This window comes from Gastrolobium bilobum, unplaced genomic scaffold (assembly GCF_033153095.1).
Source record: "Gastrolobium bilobum isolate Gb01-03AN ecotype WA unplaced genomic scaffold, APGP_CSIRO_Gbil_v1 utg4610, whole genome shotgun sequence".
Classification (NCBI taxonomy): Eukaryota; Viridiplantae; Streptophyta; class Magnoliopsida; order Fabales; family Fabaceae; genus Gastrolobium; species Gastrolobium bilobum.
The window spans coordinates 81,506-101,082 of record NW_026896635.1 but is presented as its reverse complement, the minus strand read 5'-3'; the positions used below and the strand labels follow the sequence as shown (position 1 = coordinate 101,082).

At 33.2% G+C, this 19,577-nt stretch overlaps 2 protein-coding genes across 2 annotated transcripts; one reads left to right on the top strand and one right to left on the bottom strand.

The window, feature by feature from the left end:
* Positions 1-4,771: 4,771 nt before the first annotated feature.
* LOC133301167 (transcription factor MYB4-like) lies at positions 4,772-6,100 on the top strand. Its single transcript, XM_061500792.1, has 3 exons — positions 4,772-4,904; positions 5,099-5,228; positions 5,617-6,100. The coding sequence occupies exons 1-3, from the start codon at positions 4,772-4,774 to the stop codon at positions 6,098-6,100; spliced, it is 747 nt and encodes a 248-aa protein (XP_061356776.1).
* Positions 6,101-17,272: 11,172 nt separating this feature from the next.
* On the bottom strand, positions 17,273-19,557 carry LOC133301178 (polyadenylate-binding protein 2-like). The gene is made up of 3 exons (XM_061500801.1): positions 19,250-19,557; positions 18,151-18,221; positions 17,273-17,368 (listed from the first exon to the last, which is right to left on the bottom strand). Exons 1-3 carry the CDS (start codon positions 19,470-19,472, stop codon positions 17,273-17,275), a joined length of 390 nt encoding a protein of 129 aa, XP_061356785.1. The 5' UTR covers positions 19,473-19,557.
* Positions 19,558-19,577: the final 20 nt, after the last annotated feature.

The following is a 19,577-nucleotide window of genomic DNA, read 5'->3' as shown; positions in this document are numbered from 1 at the left end:
TTGAGTATGAGGGTCAAACTAATTTCATCTCCGTGTTTCATGTTTTTCATTTCTGGTCCAATATTAGATGCAAAATATTTGATACCTAAATGTGCTTCACAAATAAAATAAAATAAAATGCATTCACCGCGTACAAGTTGCTACTTCTTGTATTGGTCAAATAACTATAAGAATCACTTAAATTCGAGAATGTATGTAACTGTATGAATATGTTCCAAGTTTGTGGGCTGTCATATATCCGGTTCCTGCATCGAGCTAAACATAATTTATGGTTGTGTTCGTTTTTGTATCCAAATTGAATGAATTGACAGTTGATGATGTAGTACACACAACCATCGTCGTCACATTATTTGGACTTTCAAAGCAACTAATTATTCTTAGCCATAAATAATCAAATGTATGGTTAAAAGAATGCAAGTGGAGGATAGCACTGGACGAAAAAAAACAGTTTTATTGTGGATGAAACAGACAAAGCGAGCATGCAAATTAATGACTGGAAGAATGAAGGAAATAAAATAAACTTCTTTCCACAACTACCATATACATATGTTTTTGTGTGTGTGTGTTCCTGACAGGATAAAAGAATGCAAGTGGCGGATAAATATATGGCACAGGCCACAGGACGTCAAAAAAAAGTTATTGTTATTATTATTATTAGTTTTGTTTTTTAATTGTGTTATTGATTGTTATTTTTTAACTAAAATGAAAATCATTTAGAAGGGCAAATATTTTTCCATTATTATTATTATTATTATTGTGGAAAATTATTTTTATTATTTTTATTTCATTATCTTAATTTTTATTTCATTATCTTAATTTTTATTTCGTTGTCCATAAAAAATCTCTAACTGGATTCTTATATAAAATCGAAAATAAGTTTTTAGTATCCAGTCTATGTTGGATAGTTTATGTAAGTCAGAGAAAATGGGCTTATTATGCGCGTGACTATGGTTTTTTCAAACCTTGGTTTATCTAAATACGGGTAAAAAAAGCTTGATATGCATATCTTGTGAGTCAAGCCAACTCGAATAAGTTTAAAAAAAAATTAATAAAATAAAAAAAGCATTATATATAAGTTTAATGGGCCTATTAACTGGCCAGGTTTTTTGTACTTTAATTAATCCTCTCTATTAGTCAAGTTAAAGGCAATTTATTTATGCTAAGATTAAAAATGCACAAGAATATTGCATGTAATTTGATTTTAAGTAATTGATATAAGCAATGTTGTCAAACTCGGGTTCTACGTAGAAACGTAAAACGTAGAAATGACACGAAACGTAAAGTTTCTACTTTCTACTACTTAAGGTTCAGATACAAAATTATATATATGCATGTAAAAAAATATTACATAATGAATATGTGTGTTGAGCCACTTATCTATCTAAAAAGGAAAATTAGTTTTGATAACCAAGTATCAAAACTATAAACAGTGATAACTAACAAATAATATATAACCAATATGCTCTAACTGTTTAATATACTCTGCAGATTTTAGATCATCGCTCATTAGGATATAATTTCACTTCTTTCAATGCACACAATGATCCAAAAACACAAAACGATTCTCATAGCATAATTTATAATAGAATTGCAGCTTTATAAGACATAATTATAAAAGACATATATCCAAACAAAAAGATATCAAGATACTATGCATATGATTTGGGGAAAACGAAAAAATTGGGTTTTTTTTTAATTTATTTTTTCTATATCTTTTTTTTTTAATTTTTTTCGTTTCAAGTAAAAACATAAGTTTTTACGCTCTTACACGGCGTTTTTACCAGTTTTTATCAAGGACCATTTTTATTTACATTTTAACACGCATCACTTTAGTAAAAACGTAACTTTTTATGTTTTTACACTAGTTTTTGACAACAATGGATATAAGCATATTTGAACTTGTAGATGTAATTGTGAATTGTCTTTACATTACGTGTTTGGCTGTCGCTAAGCCGATTCTTTGGTATTCTACATTAGCCTAACTTATTATCAATCATTTGTTTTTTCATATAATTATTTATTGTCTAAAATCATATTTCAATTTGCAGATTAAAAAAAATCATATTTTTTATTTTTGGTGAAATAAGTGCATGTTTAGTTTTGATTTAATTTAGAGAAAAAATATTGTTATCAATAACTCTCTTAATAAGAAAAAAAATGTAGTATCCTGTTTAATACACTAATCCCCTAAGTTAGGTCAAGTTCCTAAAACCCCAACTCGTTTTTTTTAGGATCTTATTCGGCTTGACACAATTAATTAAGGCTAACGTACAATAAGTCGTGCTCAATTGGCCCGTTTTCTAAGATTGGATTATTAGCTATTAAAAACAGGCATTCAAAATTATTAAACATGCACAATATAGTTTTAGTATATTTTATTAGTTTTATTTTGAGATTAGAAATATGGGTTTTATAAGAGTTATGTTGTAAGAAAAATGATTGTGTAATGTTATAGAGATTCGTTTTGCATGCCGTAGTTTTTTTTTTTTTTTTGTTTCAAAAAGTGTGGGTCCCATAAAATGTTGTGTGTGTAGAAAACTTTGGTGTGTCATGTTAAATGATAAATGCAAACCCCTAGAAATATTTATAATTAAAATAACTAAGTTCGCTTTTAGTTGAAAGTTATTTTAATGTAAAGGAGACCGACTGCTTTTAGGCATGCATATGGCACCAAATCAAATATTAAGTAATTAATGTTGTAAATTATAGTATTCATATAATCATATAATTGAGCAGGTCACACACTTGAGTTTGGAAAGAAATATTTTGGTGAAAAATTGTAAGACTAAGCTATCGGCATATTTAGGCAAAATAACAATGCTTTTACTTGCTTATTTTAATATTCTATAAACGCATTAAAAGTGCAAATAGATATAATAAAATTATTTGTATACCTTAATCGAACGGCTTAAATGTTTTGGAGAGTTATTTAGTTACAAGACACGTGAATTGTGACTTGTCATCAAAGCTTATGATCAATTGGATTTAGAGTTCAATTATCGTTGTCTCCATTCTTTAAATAAAAAGTTGAATTTAAGTATAAGACAACCCCAAAATAAAAAATAAAAAATTAGTATGCTCCCCTCAACAAAATCCTTTTTGAGTTCTGAAAACCTAAGTATTCAATCCGTTTCTCACCAAACACCTAGCTAGTCTCTAATAAAAAACGACTTAGACACAGCTGTTGGGTCCAGCAACAAATGGACTCAATTTCATGTCTCTGTCAACCCAAAATTTTAATATTAGATTCATGGATCCTCTCATTATCAATTAATATGGATGATTTAAGTTTTTGAATTGAATTGATTTTTTACTTGATATAAAAAGGATTTAAAGTTCGGTTCTTACCGCCCCATTCTAAAAATAAAAAAATAAAAAATAATCAAATTTTCATGTTTGAAACCCTAGAAAAGAGCTCTTGGGGTAATGAATTTATAAATTATCCACGCTTCTAAGAATTTTTTAAATTGAAGCTAAGTTTAAAAACTAACACTCACCCAAGAACTGATTGACAACAAATAAAAATCAAGTTTTAGAGTATGCATCCCAGCACAAAACCTTATAGATCCAGGTAATAAGAGCAGGGTGAATAGATTTCTCCCAAGCAATATTCTTAAATTTTTGTCTTCTTTTTCCTATTGGTTAGGCTAGAATAGGCTCACCGTCCTCTGATTTAGATGGAAATCGGATCGTTTTTTCAATAAGCGAAAATGTTTTTCACACCTTACTTGTATAACTTAATTAGTCAGAGCTTATAAAATACATAGACTTTAATTAATTTCAAGAAGACTCCATATAAAATGTATTCATATATTTTTTAAATCAAGATTTGAAAAAACATTAAAATAGTGAAAGAATTTCTTTAGAATTGGAACAAAATTTAATGTTTCGAGAGTTCTAACCCTCTATGGTGAGAGAAAATAGTTAAATTTACAAAACTACGAGACAAATATTAGGGGGGGTGGAGGACTTTTGAATGAATGGTCTCCCTCTTTCCATATTTTTTCTTGGTAAGTTGTACACTAATTTTTATTTCAATTTTCAGGTATACATAATATAGTCCTAAGTCTTAACATATATATTATAGTTGATTAACCGTTTTGTTCCTATTTTAACTTTTTTTATCATGCTACCCCTTCTCAAATTATATATAAATTTGTCTATCTTCTCAAATTATACACCAATCTATCCCAACACTTGTAAATGTGCAAATTGATCAAATAGTGTTGATAAAACATTAGTCAAATAGAAACAGATTGCTATATAGTTTGGAAAGAGTGATAGATTGATGTAAAGTTATACAAGGCAGCAAAATAATAAATTTTTGTTTTTTGTTTTCAGGTTACAGGGAAGAAGATAGGTAATGAGAATGAGAATGTGGTACGAGTATATATATGATGATGCGTATGATCACGAAATTTGATATTATTCACATTACTATTATTTTAAAATTGAATATGGTGCACGGTATCCAGATAGAGATACGGCAAGTAATTTTATTGGAGAACGCGGCAACTTTGATTCAACTTTGACGAGTGGCCGAGTGGGAAAATTCAACTGAGTGGTTGGGTACTAAGTGGGAAGAGAGCTTCTAGTTTTCCGCTGGAAGACTAAAATTGCTCGTGTCAACTCTTTTGCAATTGTTTAATCCCTCTCCCCCTCAGTTATATAACTTGGGAAAATGTCTTGCTGCTCACAATTTCAACATATATACTCCTCTCTCTCTCTCTCTCTTTCTCTATAGAGTTGGAAAAGAGAGTAGAAATCAAAGATGGTGAGAACCCCTTGCTGCGACAAAAGTGGACTGAAGAAAGGAACATGGGCACCCGAAGAAGACAAAAAGTTGATTGCTCATGTTACTAGGTTTGGCCACTGGAATTGGCGCCAACTTCCCAAGTTTGCAGGTGATCATTTGGCTTGTAGTGTATGTGGCATATACATAAGTTAACTAAGAAAGCTACCTATTAAACTGTGAAGGAATTTAAGAACACTGCTCTATTCTCCATGCATGATCAATCCATCATTATAATAGCCATCTATATATGGTCAAAAAGAGGAACTCAATTACACACAATATAATTGCGTGATATTGTTTCAGGTCTTGCAAGGTGTGGAAAAAGCTGCAGATTGAGGTGGATGAATTATTTAAGGCCAGGCATCAAAAGAGGGAACTACACTCATGAAGAAGAAGAGACTATTGTCAAACTGCACGCAAGGTTTGGAAATAGGTATAACACAACACACCCCAATTGCTTCTTCTTGAAAACAAAAAATTCTCTAATAATATGTTTCTAGTTTATCTTAATGATTAAACGTTAAATTATACTTGTCACATAGGAAATGAGACTCGGTAAATTTGTGTACCAGAATTGTTACATCATACCCTACACTTCGTTCCTGAGCAACAATGTTCTCTTTTTTTTTTTGGAGATCGAGCAACAATGTTCTCTAAAGTTACATTTGATCACATGATTTTATGTAATTAATCATATCAATTCATCACAACATTGATTGCTTCTCCGTTAAATGTAATTTCTTGCTAGTTATGAATCGTATAACATTGCACGAACTGTGAAGAAACCATAACTAATTAAATGCAATTACCTTCACTTGTAGGTGGTCTATGATTGCCTCTAACTTACCCGGAAGATCAGACAACGAGATAAAAAATCACTGGCATGCCCATCTTAAGAAGCGCTTTCAAAATAGTTCAGTATCAAATGAAAAAGCTGAAACATCCAAGTCAAAGCATCACTCCCAAGTTGAATCCATTCAAGAGAAGGACTCGGTAGAAATTGTTGATCCTTTCCAAAACACTTCTCCAACTACTTCTCAGACTCAAACCCCTGATGCCTCTCCATCATTGAGTGATATTTTTTGCACTATAGAGGAGCCTGCACCAGACGGTAACGGGAATTTGGTTATGGATGACTTTGCTAATTTTATGGATACATATACAGATCCCATAAGTGCATATTCTTGGACGGAACTCTCTTTGGCTGACATTTCCTACTTCCCAGGGGAACTACTTGCACCTTTCGTGACTGAAACCGAATGTTTCTTTCCAGTTTATGATGCACAACTTTGGGTTCTGTCCTAATAATACTAGGAATCAGCTTGCTCTACTTTTTTGTGGCAAACGTTTATCAGGTTATTCTAATGAAAGGAATATTATATGTGCGGGCTTAGGGTGGAATCAGAAAATAATGCATTATTTCATCACATGTTTTTGCATGGATACTTATTTTTGTGTTGGGTGAAAAGACATCGGAATTTTCTCTACATGGATAGTTGTCCTACATTAGAACAATGCTAGTTATAAATCATTAAAAGAGATAGAACAATAAGAAGTTACACGAACATTGATTCAATTCACAAATTTGGAAATGAATTTCTCCCTCTCTCTCTCTCTCTCTACATATTAATCTAAAATATATAAAATTAAAGAACATTTTTCTTAATATAAGATTTCAGCCTTACTCATCAAACTTGAGCAACCTATGAGTTAGGCATGACTAATTATTAGCTTACTTCTTCTCTCTAATTTTCATTAAAATTAATATAAAAATAAAATCAAAATTACTATGTGACTTAAAAATCTGCTACATTTATAATGATAGCTAATAATAATGTATGTACAACCCTTTTGTAAAGAAAATGAATTGAACAGTTCAAATAAAGGGAAAAGAATATTATTTGCATATAATGTGTGTATACTATATGTTTTGGATCATAATATGGGTCTAATTAGTTTCTCGTGCTTGTTAAAGAATTATAGTGCAAGAATCTATGGTGGGAGAATCCTGAGGTATCCTCCTATCCCAGATTCCCCGCACACGCATAATGCTGTATATCATGAATTACAGGGTACACAAGCGATTCCTTTCATATTCTCCGTTCTTTTATCACTTTCTGACTTGAATGTAAAGTGTCTAGTACGTACACAATCCCACTTTGTTCAATCGTTGTCACCTGCATCTTTCAAACAGATACAGAGCACACTATGCAAGGAGACCCAAATTACCAACCATTCAACCTCATCTGGTTTGTATAATCCGATTCTTAGTTGTACATGTAAACAGTCATGGATTTAGCATTCATTTACGGGTGAGAAATTATAAAAGAAACATGATTGAATTTAATTTATAGATACGAAAGCGTGAACTAATTTATTGTAAGGTCTATACATCAAATTTCGTTTTCATCTACCTTTCTTTCTGGTATGTGTAAGTAAAAAACATTTATCGCATGAACCTGTGCCAAACCTAGTTAAGTACAAATTAGCTACGGTGATTTAGCCACGTTTAAAACTTGGCTAATTTTCAAAAATTAGTGTGGATTAAGACTTCATCCTGTCCTAACGTGACTCCGTCACTGTATATAGGGCAAAAAAGATAGCCAATTAAATAAATATTTAAAGTTCAAAATTTTTACATAAAATATTAAATTGTAGATAAAAGACATATTTTTGCTATCATAAAATAATTATTAAACCAATTATTAGGGATTTGGATTCTCTAATATAAAAAAGCTGTCATGTGATAATGTTATTTGATCACAAATATTATTTGAAAATTATATTATATTTTTTTTTCTCTCTTGACTGATTATCAATAAATGATTGTGAACAAATAACATAATTATTTTTTCACCAGAATCCAATCCCAATTATTAGATATTTGATTACGAAACCGTCATATTTATTATTTTCATTCCTTTTCATTTTCAAGAACATTCCGTCGTCGTGTTTCGTCTTGTTTTTCAAAACACAATAAATATTGTACTTGAAAAGTTAGAGACATACAATAATACTAAGTTGGTAGGCATAACAAGTAGTATTCTACGGCTTTTTAACCCTTATAACCCTTTACTAATAATTAATTATCAAATTGACCTTCATTATAAACTATTTCAAAAATTTAACCCCCTTAAAAAACAAAACACCAATCTGCCCTTGTTTGACCGTTGACCACCAAGCCTACCCGGGTACACCCCTCCCTACCCGGGTATTTTTTGAAATTTTTTGTATACCCGGGTAGGGAGGGGTGTATCCGGGTATTGTTCTTGATTTTTTGAATTATTTACCCGGGTAAAGATGAGTGTACCCGGGTAAATCTTCTTCTTATTAACCCACAATGATTCAAACACGTATTGTGCCAATGCCTGCAGTTCCTCGAAAGCATTTTTAGATAAGTTAATTAGGTAGATGCTTAGTAAAAAAAAAAAAAAGTAAAGAAATGAACACTAACGCTGTTCATGGAAACCATAAAGAACGAGAAACATAGAACGTGTGGCAAGTAATTAAGTAATGAATCACTAATCACTAAAATAAAGAACATTTATCCGGGTACACTCATCCCTACCCGGGTAAATAATTCAAGCAATCAAGAACAATACCCGGGTACACTCCTCCCTACCCGGGTATACAAAAAATTTCAAAAAATACCCGGGTAGGGAGGGGTGTACCCGGGTAGGTTTAGTGGTCAACAGTCAAACAGAGGCAGATTGGTGTTATGTTTTTGAGGGGGGTTAAATTTTTGAAATAGTTTATAATGAAGGTCAATTTAGTAATTATTTATTAGTAAAGGGTTATAAGGATCAAAAAAGCCAGTATTCTACTCTCCGGAGTTCAACATACTGTCGATCGGTAGCCCTAATAAAGTAAATGGGCCTACTAATAAAAAGCTTTACTTGTTACGGTAAGTATATCTACAGTGTTAGCTATGGACTCAGCCCCCCAATTTGGGCCCATGCTACGACATTCAAAATAGCATTCTAAACCTAGGTTATAAATTAAAAAATAAAGAAAAATCTCAAAATCAAACGCGTGGACTAGATTTTTATTTTTATTTTTTTAGAAAAATAACAATCAATATTGATTCCACAAGAACATATTATTTTTTGTTTCCCTAAAAAATAAAAATAAAAACCTTAGATACAATGATATAGGTAAGGTTTTGACTATTTCAGATTGTATTTATCTCTTGGAAATCTGGAATTAAATTACTAATTGCTTAAAGTACATGTGTATATAGCTTTATTAAATGGACTGGGCTAAGAATAGTCACGTGGGAAAAACACACAACTATATCTTGATTTTTATCCTTGAATGTTGCATATTGATTCTTCCATTGGGTGCATCAATTTTTCATTCCAATTCCTTGGGTGGGATGTCTTTTTCCATAAAGGTGATTCTTCAAGGTTGCAACATAGATGCCTTCTGTCATTTGTGCTTTTTCGGCAATCTATATAGTTAACTCTTTTTATTTCTTCTGGTCTTCTTCACCTTTATTATTAGCACCTTGCTCCTCACCTTTTGAGCCATGCATTGTATATGCAAGGCAAAAGAAAGCATTGTTCAATTTTCATTAAAATAGCTAAAAATAGAAAATTGAGTCAACAAGATAGAGAGCATTTTTTGCATAATCAAAAGGAAACATGGATAATCAAGCTTTTATCTTTGTCCGCAAAGTAATGCTAACAACACAATTCAAACTCCTAATTACCTAGAACTATTGAATGCAAAATTTAATTATAAACCAAAATTCAACCATAAACCACACAATAGTTACTATATAACTAGCTTATTCCTAATGTAACAAAATGTAGAAAATGTAATATCATGCAACGACATAAATCACGCTACATGATGAATAACTATTATTATCTTAGTCCTAATTACTAAATGCACAACATGTAAAAAATAAAAAAAAGGATCAAATTACCAACGGATAATCACAAAACACATGAAAATATAATTCTGCCTTGTGTAGATTTTTAAATGTGTAAATTAATATCAGAATGGAATGCTTTGTTGTTGCTTTCCTTTTGCTTGGGGCTTTGGTAACCTTTTAAACACAAAGGGTTCACTTCCCTTTCTATTCAAGAAATCAAATGGTGAGTGTTTAAATAAATAAGTACTTTTAAAGTACAGATTGAACAAAATTGAAGCTTATAGGTATTGATGGATATCACAAGAAAAGAGCTCAAATAGGATTTATGATTATTGATCAAGATATGTAAGAATGAGTAGATGATGTGTTTGATTCAAGAAGAATGATCAATAATGATTGTATATTCAATAAAATAGTAACTTCAAGTGATTTAAGGCGTAACAAATGAGTATTTATAAGTGTCGGATCAAAACTAGTCATTTATAGCTGTTAGAATGCTTACTATCCAGTAAGTATTTGAATATTTTTCGATAAGTAATCGAATACTTTTATTTTCAGAAAAGTATTCGAATACTTCTCTATAAGTATTTGATTACTTTTGTATAAGTATTCGATTACTTTTGTTCTCAGCACAGGTATTCGAATACTTTCTTGACAGCAAGTAAAATGCAATTTTTAAGAGTTCAAAAGCACTCAAACTTGCATCCAATTACTTTTTATGTAAATCCTTGACTTAATAAAAACGTTTTGAAGTTATAAAACATGTCAAGAATGTTTTTCATGAGACTTTCAAATATCGTTATAGTGTTTAAAGACGTTGACAATGCATGTATAAAGTTAGGTATACTTTGAGCTCATTCATGTAATATTAGTCAATTACCTTTACATTTAAGTCTAAGTCCTATAGATGTACTACTTGTAGGTTCTAGGACTTAGGTACTTCCATTGTAGCTTGATTTTTTATCTTTCTTTGAACTTGGTCACGAGTCTTGATGGTTTTGCATCCATTGACTTGTTGAATTTCTTCCTTAGATTTCTTTTTGATTGTTGTGAGTTGTATCACTCTTAAGGTCTCTTCCAAGCTTGTTTGTTATCATCAAAACTCTTATATTATTGAAATTTTCATTTTGAGTATATTGGTTCCTCAATATGATGCTAAACAAGCTCTTCAAAAATAGTACAACAAATTAAAACTAAAATAAAATTTTGGATAATATATAAAAAGTGAAAATGACTAAATCAAGATTGGAAAATGTGTAATTTACTCGTAAAACTACCATATCATAACTTAAGTAACAATTCTTATAATTTTTATAATTAACCTTAAATATGACTTATGTTTTTCTTTTATTTCTTTTTGTCTATGGATATAAGTTAGATAATTAACAATAAGCTACTCAAATCCTCCCCCACCCTAATGCGCTCAATTAAGAGCCTGTTTGAGATATTATTTTTTAAGCTAAAAGTTATTTCTAAGTTAAAGTTAAAAAAAAGAGCTTAAAAAATAAAGTTAAAAATTGTTTGATAAATGTATAAAGATGTTCTTAGGATTTTGAAGGGAGTGAGATGAAATAATTTGTTATTAGAGTAAATTATAAGGGTAAATGATAAAATTTATAAATAAAAATTTAAAATAAGGGTATAATTGAAAAATAAATATGATAATTCAAAAAAGTTAACATACATTAGTTGTGAAGCAAGACAAAAACTAGACAAAAGCAAGACATAAAGGTATCGTTGCTTTGCATACCAAAAAAAAAAAAAAAAGGTATCGTTGCTTTTTAAAATGGATTTTGACCTTAGTTGCCTAACCTTTTTAAATATTTAGAAACCTTTCTTTTTATAAAGGAAAAAGTGAGTGTCCTTTTAAAGGACACAAACTTAAGTCATTTGAAGAGAGAGATAGACACAAAGAAGTGTGGGTCCTACTAAAAAAATAAAGATAAAAAAATAAAGGTATAAGTCACACCTCTTTATGTCTATCTCTCTCTTAAAAGGGCCTAAGTTTGTGTCCTTTAAAAAAATACACATTTTCCCCTTAAACAAAAGTAGACCCTATTATAGAAAACAAAAACTATTCACGAATGAAAAATGATGTAACAAAAAAAATTGTCAAGCAAGAAAAACTTGCAGAGTTTTGTTTGGTTCACTATGGCCTCGACCACATCAGGGTGATAGTGCCCAACATCGTAGTAATCCCTCCCAGTCAAATTCAAAAATCCAGAATCCCAGATCTCTAAGTCAAAATCCAAAACTAATCAACCATGGCAGAGGTTTCCGGCAACGTGGAGAAGGGACTCGGCGATTGGCTTGACCTCGGAGAGCATAGCGTTGGTCTAGACGGTAGTGTCCTGGTGCACGGCGGGGAAATGGTGGCGTATCAACGATGACTGTGATAGAGGAACATGGTATGTGGAGATGGTGCTTCGACTATGAATGTTCCTGGTGAAGGTGGAAGAAGAGATCGAAAAAGAAATGTTCCTGGTGAAGATGTCTTATGAATTGAAATATCTCATTTCTGTAAAAAGTACTTACAAAGGAACGTAGCTACTCCTTATATACAAACACGAGAAGAAAGCTTTACGCGGAAATAACTAACTAACTAATTAAATAACTAATCTGTAACTAACTAATCAAGTAAAACAGATTAACTACAATTAGTTGGATGAACTGTGTCCACGTGGCCATGAGCTGAATCCACTTCTGATTTGGATGTCAACATCCCCCCGCAAGTGGGACTGTAAATATTCTGAAGTCCCAACTTGGAAAGGTTGAGATGAAATGGATTGGCAAATAATGCCTTTGTAAATATATCGGCTAATTGGTCAGATGATGATACGGGAAGCAGATGAATGAGCTTCGTAATAATTTTCTCGCGAACAACGTGACAATCAATCTCCACATGCTTCGTTCTCTCATGGAAGGTTGGATTGTGTGCAAGATAAATAGCCGAGGCATTATCACAGTAAACAGAAGCAGGGTGTGTTGGGGGAATACGCAGATCACGCAGCAAATAAGTGACCCATTGTAACTCACATGTGAGGCTAGCTAGAGCCCTGTATTCAGCTTCACAAGAAGAACGGGAGACAGTAGTTTGTTTTTTTGATTTCCACGAGATCAAAGAGGTGCCAAGAAAAACACAATGACCCGTGACGGACCGTCTGCTGTCTAGGCAGCATGCCCAATCCGAATCAGAGTAACCGGAGAGGTTCAGGTTGTTGGAGGCAGGGAAAAATAAACCCATATTTTTCCATTCTTTTTCCCTTTCTTGCAATCATGGCAAACCCTGATCAATTCTTTTTCCCTTTCTTGCAATCATGGCAAACCCTGTTCAAAATCAACCTTCTGACTTGATTCTTGTTTCTCCACTGTTCAATGGAAGAAATTACCACACTTGGTCACGTGCTATGACAGTGGCTCTGATACCATCTTATGAATTGAAATATCTCATTTCTGTAAAAAGTACTTACAAAGGAACGTAGCTACTCCTTATATACAAACACGAGAAGAAAGCTTTACGCGGAAATAACTAACTAACTAATTAAATAACTAATCTGTAACTAACTAATCAAGTAAAACAGATTAACTACAATTAGTTGGATGAACTGTGTCCACGTGGCCATGAGCTGAATCCACTTCTGATTTGGATGTCAACAAGATGGAAGAAAAGAATGAAAAAGAAGTGAGCAAAGCGCGAAACGCAAAGGAAGCAACGCGTTTCATGACCATCATTATCTCACAAAAATCAAAAAATGGAAGATTGTAATAATGGAAAGGAAAAAGAGTTAGATGAATTTTTTTTCCTTTTGAGGTTGAATCTCGTGAGTATACATGGTAGATGCTATCGTGGTGATAACATGTTATAAAATAATAGAAAACCGTAAGAATAATAGAGATAGAAACAAGTAAAATAAAAGATAATAGATAGAAAAAAGAGAAAATTAGGACAAGAAGAGAGAATGATCACATTTCATTGTATATGTCTTGATTTATAAGCTCTCAATACATTATGAGTGTGCATGACAACCTTCCCGGAATCAAGTTCTTATTAATTAGTTCCCGTGAACATAAATGGATAGAAAACGTAAAACCGATTTATTTTTTTGTTCCCGAGAACCGGATTAATTTTTGTGCTGGGGAATAGAAAAAAGAATAAAAAAGTTTCTGCTTTTTTTTGTTCCCGGGCATAAAATGACAAACACTTATTTATCTCAATCACTCTCCACCACTATCATTATTATCATCACCATCATCATCCCGACACAACCACCGCCACCATCGTCGCCGCCGTTAAAGTACCACCAATGTCGTTGTCACTACCACCACCACCACGATGATGTCACCGCTACCATCACCATCACCACCATGACGATGCCATCGCCACCACCTCCACCCATCGCCACCATCACCACCACCACCTTTGCCAACCACCGCCACCATCATCGCAGCCACTGCTGTCACCACTATCACCACCACCACGACACCACTTCTTCCACCACTGTCACCAACCACCACTATCATCGTCGCAGTCGCAGCCACAGCCATCACCACCACCACTATGCCATTACCATGCCATCGCCACCGCCACCATGCCACCACCTCCGTCACTAACCACCACCACCATGCCATTACTATCACCATCATTATCACCAACACCGCCACCGCCACCAATCATCACTGCCATCACATCACCACTATGCCACCACCATCGCCATTATTACCACTAGCACTATGCCGCCACCATTACCACCTTTATCGCCGCAGCCACTGCCGTCACCACCACCACTACCATCACCACGCCACCGCCACTACCGCCGCCGTCGCCACTATCACACCATATGAAAAGGAAAGTGATGATCCAAAAAAAATTAGACTTATAGGAATTATTTTTTATTATATTATTTATTGTGTTATCAAACACAATTCTCATTCTCAGAATAAAAATATAATATGTTATCAAACACATATTTTTTCTCAGAAACTGTTCCAAGGCACAGAAATAGAAAAGAATTGTTTCTTTTCAGAAATAGTGACAATGAACATAATAGTTGTCATGCATACCCTGTAAGTTACAACGAAAAATAATTAATAATTTTAAGGAGTTATAATTTGAAATATTGTCTATGGGTTATGAATATCAACATAATTATATTATTTATGGGGAAAGTGTGTGTCAATCTAAATGACACACACTGGGTCATTTTAAATTAAACGCTGCGTTTTGGTATGAAAATTTTTCACCAGCTCTTTGTGCGTCTCCCCTCTTCCCGCGTTCTCTATTCTTTCCCAGTCCACACGTAAGTTATTCATCACCTTTTTCCACCATTCTCATCTCTGTTTTTCTTCAAGTTCCTTCTCTCCAAAACACCTGATTCAGATTCATCAAGAAAAGACAGCAAGCATAGCAAAGGAAATACAAAAATGGAAGAAAAAAACTAGAGCCAACATAAAAAGGTGATTCCAAAATCCCATTTCATGAACACGCTACTGTTACATTTTTTTTTTGAACTTGATTCACATTATACCTACAGGTGTTGTGCTTCTCAAAGTTTCGCTTTTTCTGATTTTTTTATTTTTTATTTATTTTTTATTTTAGACCTTTGAAACACTTAATGGAGGAAATGTCGACTGCTACAAATATTTAGGTGCTTGAATTCTTGCAGGTTTGTTTTTTATCCCTGTATTGAAGTTAAGTTTATGTAATACACTTTTTTATGTTGGATTTTCTCCCAGCTATACTAAGATATTTTGATGGGTTTAAAGTTTACAACTTTGGCAAGAGTTTGTTTTTTATTTTCAGCTTTTCATAGACCATTTGACAGCATGCTTAATTTGGTATGGGTGTGTTTGTTTCTCTCTTTTTTTTGTTAAAGGTTTAAGCTGAAATGACTGGACTTTGTTAAATATATACATCTGCTAAACCATAACATGGTAGCCACAAAAACAAGATAATGCACATGATTGCTTTTCACAGACCCTTTGACAACATGCTTATGAATTATTATTTTTTCGTATAATTGTTTTTGTCAATGAACATTTGACAACATGCTTACTTTTTTTTTCTTAAGATTATAAAAAAAAATTCCAGTGAGAAGCTAATTTTATTTGAATGTCAACCTTGTTGTAACATAGAGTTCAAGGAAATTCTTTTCTATCTAAATGTCAAGTTAATTTCAATTGAAGGTGTTAAGTTTTTTTGGTTCTTGTCAATGTAGGTTGTGAACAGCTATTGAATACTTTGACATGAGTTCGTTATAATGGATCACTCCCAAATAACAGCTATTGAGGACATTGACATGAGTGAGAGCTTAATTTTTTATGATGACATTGTTGATTTAGAGAAAGACAATGCTGAGTTTGTTGATTTGGAGAAAGACAATGATGAGTTTGTTGACAATGATCAATGTGAAATTATGGAAGACGAAGATAGGGATCATGTGCAAGATAATGCATTTGAAATTGTAGGAGATGATAACAATGAATTCAGTGAGACTAATTTTTAATGTATGGTCTTTGGAACCTTGGGAGAAGCTTATGATTTTTATAATAATTATGCAAAAGGTAAGGGGTTCGGAATACGTAAGCAGTTCTCTAACAAGAGTGCAAAAACACAAGAAATATATAGGTGGAGATATGTGTGTTCAAAAGAAGGCGTCAAGAGAATAAATGATAAAGCAGTTAAAAGGCGAAGGGATACAAGGACCAATTGTTTAGCGATGTTACAGATAAAGTTGGTGGATGGAGTATGGAAAGTATAGAAGTTCAATGATACACACAATCACCCATTAATTAACACTCCATCAAAGGTGAAGAAGTTTCCTTCTCAGAATGAATTACGACGCTCAAAAGTTGCTAAATCTCTTGTTTCTATGCTTTATGAGGAGGGTTTAACTTCTTCAAAGATCTCAAAGGTGGTGAACGCTATGGACAAAGAAGTTAACATTACTCCAGCTCAAGTCACTACTATTATATCAATTCAGCGAAGGAATAATGTGGGGCGAGAATGTCAAGGCATCATCAAGCACTTTCAAAGGAAGTCTACTCTTGATGGTAAAGTCAATGTAACCTGCATATATTCTCTATTTTTTTGTGTACTTGTCCATTGTGGTTTACCATATTCTATTTCAATTGAGAATCTCAAGTTAAATGTAGCCTGTCACGAAGAAACTTTTTGTCATCATGTTTTTTCTGCAACAGGAATACCATCCAAGCTATCAATTGCTCAAAAAATTGATCTATATACCTCAACATTAACAAAATATATTAATGTTATCAATCTTGGTTGAAGGATCATTCAATCCCAAATACAAAACTAACACTAATATAACTAACTTATACATATCACAATTCTATAAGAATATATACAGGTTCCTTCACAATTGTTGTTCATATAGTATTTCCCACCCCTTGAATGTGTTATAAGCAAGTTCACGTGTGCTGCAAGATTCCTTGAAGAAGATTTCTTTCCTCTGTACTCAGAATTCTCATCCCCATTAACCACATAGCTATTTCTTTCCTCTCACCCCTTCGCGTCCCATTATTTCTCTTATCAGCTTATTTCAGTTTTTGCTGCAATCGCTGCTTCCGGTTGGGTGAATTTAGCTCTTGCTGTTTTGATTGTGAAGGAGGCGCTCCGTGTGGCCCCAGATAAGCATTCCAGCGCTAATTATAGAACCTGAGTAATAAGAATGACCCTGCGATCATAGTGAGACATAAGTCAAACCCTGTCTCCGAAGATTAACAACATTCACTCCAAAACAAAATAATCTGTACAGTTAAAAAAAGGAATAAAAGAATACAATAAAAATGAGCAGATGGAGTTCAGCCCAAGGTCCATTCAACCATAGTTTATCAGCACCAACTAATAGAATTATTGCATTCTTCAGAACCAGGCCAAATTAATATATGGACATATCAATTGAATAGATAGCCTAACTGAGAACGAGTCTGTTATCGCTGGTGATAAACAGGTGCAAAAAGTTTCAAATTTTAGAATTACCAAAAGTCAATTAGGGGGTAATCAGAGGGAAAAAGTTAAACAATGATACAGGGGAAGGTTTGCTAAAAGTTTTATATGATACATCCCCAAAATTTAAAAATCTTTCATAGAATGCTGCTAACTTCCGAGCATAGCATAAGCAAAACATAAGACACAAGAAAATGAAAAGAATGTAATTGGGGGGGTCTTAATAGTAAATAATCTCAATGAAAATCAACTTCCAATTTAACAGGCTTATTTCTAGTGGAATTGAATCACAGCCTCCAATTATCAGGGCCTGTCGTGTGTTTTTCACTACTTTTTCATCGTATCACAGACAAATACCCAGGATCAGTAGGACAATTTGAACTAAATATATGCAACTGATCACCAGCCTACGGAAAAAACACCTACACAGAAAGAAGATAGAGAAGGAAGAGGGGGGACCATAGTTCAAATTCAAATACTGTTGATGATGAGAAATAGGGTGAATCATACATTGCCAACGAAAACAGACCGAGAATCTGTCTCCTCCTTGTTTGCCTGAGAAGCAGCTGCACTAGAAGGATCTGCAAAAGAGATTCAGTCAATAAGTTGAAAAAAGAATAATAATGACGCAAAATCAGCAAAACAAGAACGACAAGTCTCTATTTAAATAGTAGTCAGATGATTTGGTAATTTGATAAACTTCACAAATAGCTAAGGTAGTTCCAAATCATTAAAGGCTGCAATACCTAAATTTCTTGGCTAGAAAATATTCTTTTATGGATGAATTCTGGTGCTCAAGGATTCTGGGTAGGGCCTATACATTATCCTTTTCTGGAAATATCTTGGTTTAATAGACAAATTCATGAAATCATATATATGATTAGACTGATTCATGATTCTTGCGTGTTTAGATTATCATTTGCTTTAAGTCAAGAGATTGACATAATAGATATGAATTGAGTAACACTTGCTATTAGAAAAGTGCTCTGCTTTGGTAAAGTGTTAGGCATGAAGATTTTAATCGACTGCTGAATCATACATAGCAACATATAGTGTTGAAGGAAAGGTTAAAATTAGGACATAGGAATTTTTTGGCTATATAGAAGTTCTTATAAAATAATTTAGTTACACTTGTCAAATTGAAGTCTATAGCTAATTAGTTGGAAAAAGGAAAAAGCAATATAAGATCATTCCTGACTGAACTCAGCCTAATGTTTTGAGTCATGTAAGTCCACAGCTTATTGAGTATTAGTTACATGACTTCCTTTATAATTCATGTTATTTAGTTTACTCATATATTATATTGATGCAGGTGGTACAAGCTAAAAAGTTCCAAATCCTGATAAGTGAAGAATTTCACGTTTTGTAGAAAAGTAAGTTAGCTCTCGATGCTGATAAGAGTGTTCTTTCTCGAGTGTGGTCAAAACGTCAAAGCTTGAACAAATTTGAAGTAACACAATATTACATAACTCGAGTGAGAGTGAATTGCAGACAAGAACGTAAAATTCCAGCTAACTCATAAGCTTTTAAATAGCGATTAATCAAAATATGCTAAGATCAATTTGAGTAATTAATTAATTACAGAATAATCAAAAGATGCAATGAAAACCTTGAACAGAGCCAATCTCCTTCTCGACCTTGGCTTGCATCTCAAGAAGTGCGGCGGCTTCCTCTTCCATTTCCTTCAAGCGCCGCTTCATCTCGTCGAGCTCTTTCACGACGGCGTCATCGTCGACGGCGGACATGTCCACGTCTCCTTCCATCACTCCCACGTCTGGGATCTCTCCTCCGTACACGTCGTGCTCTTCCTCCTCCATCTTCGGATTTCGCATAACACAAGTTACACAACTCAACCAAACCTTTAGAATGGAGATGAGAATGATGGAGAAATGTGATTTTCAGTGAGAAAGGAGAATAAAGAACGCGGGAAGAGCGGG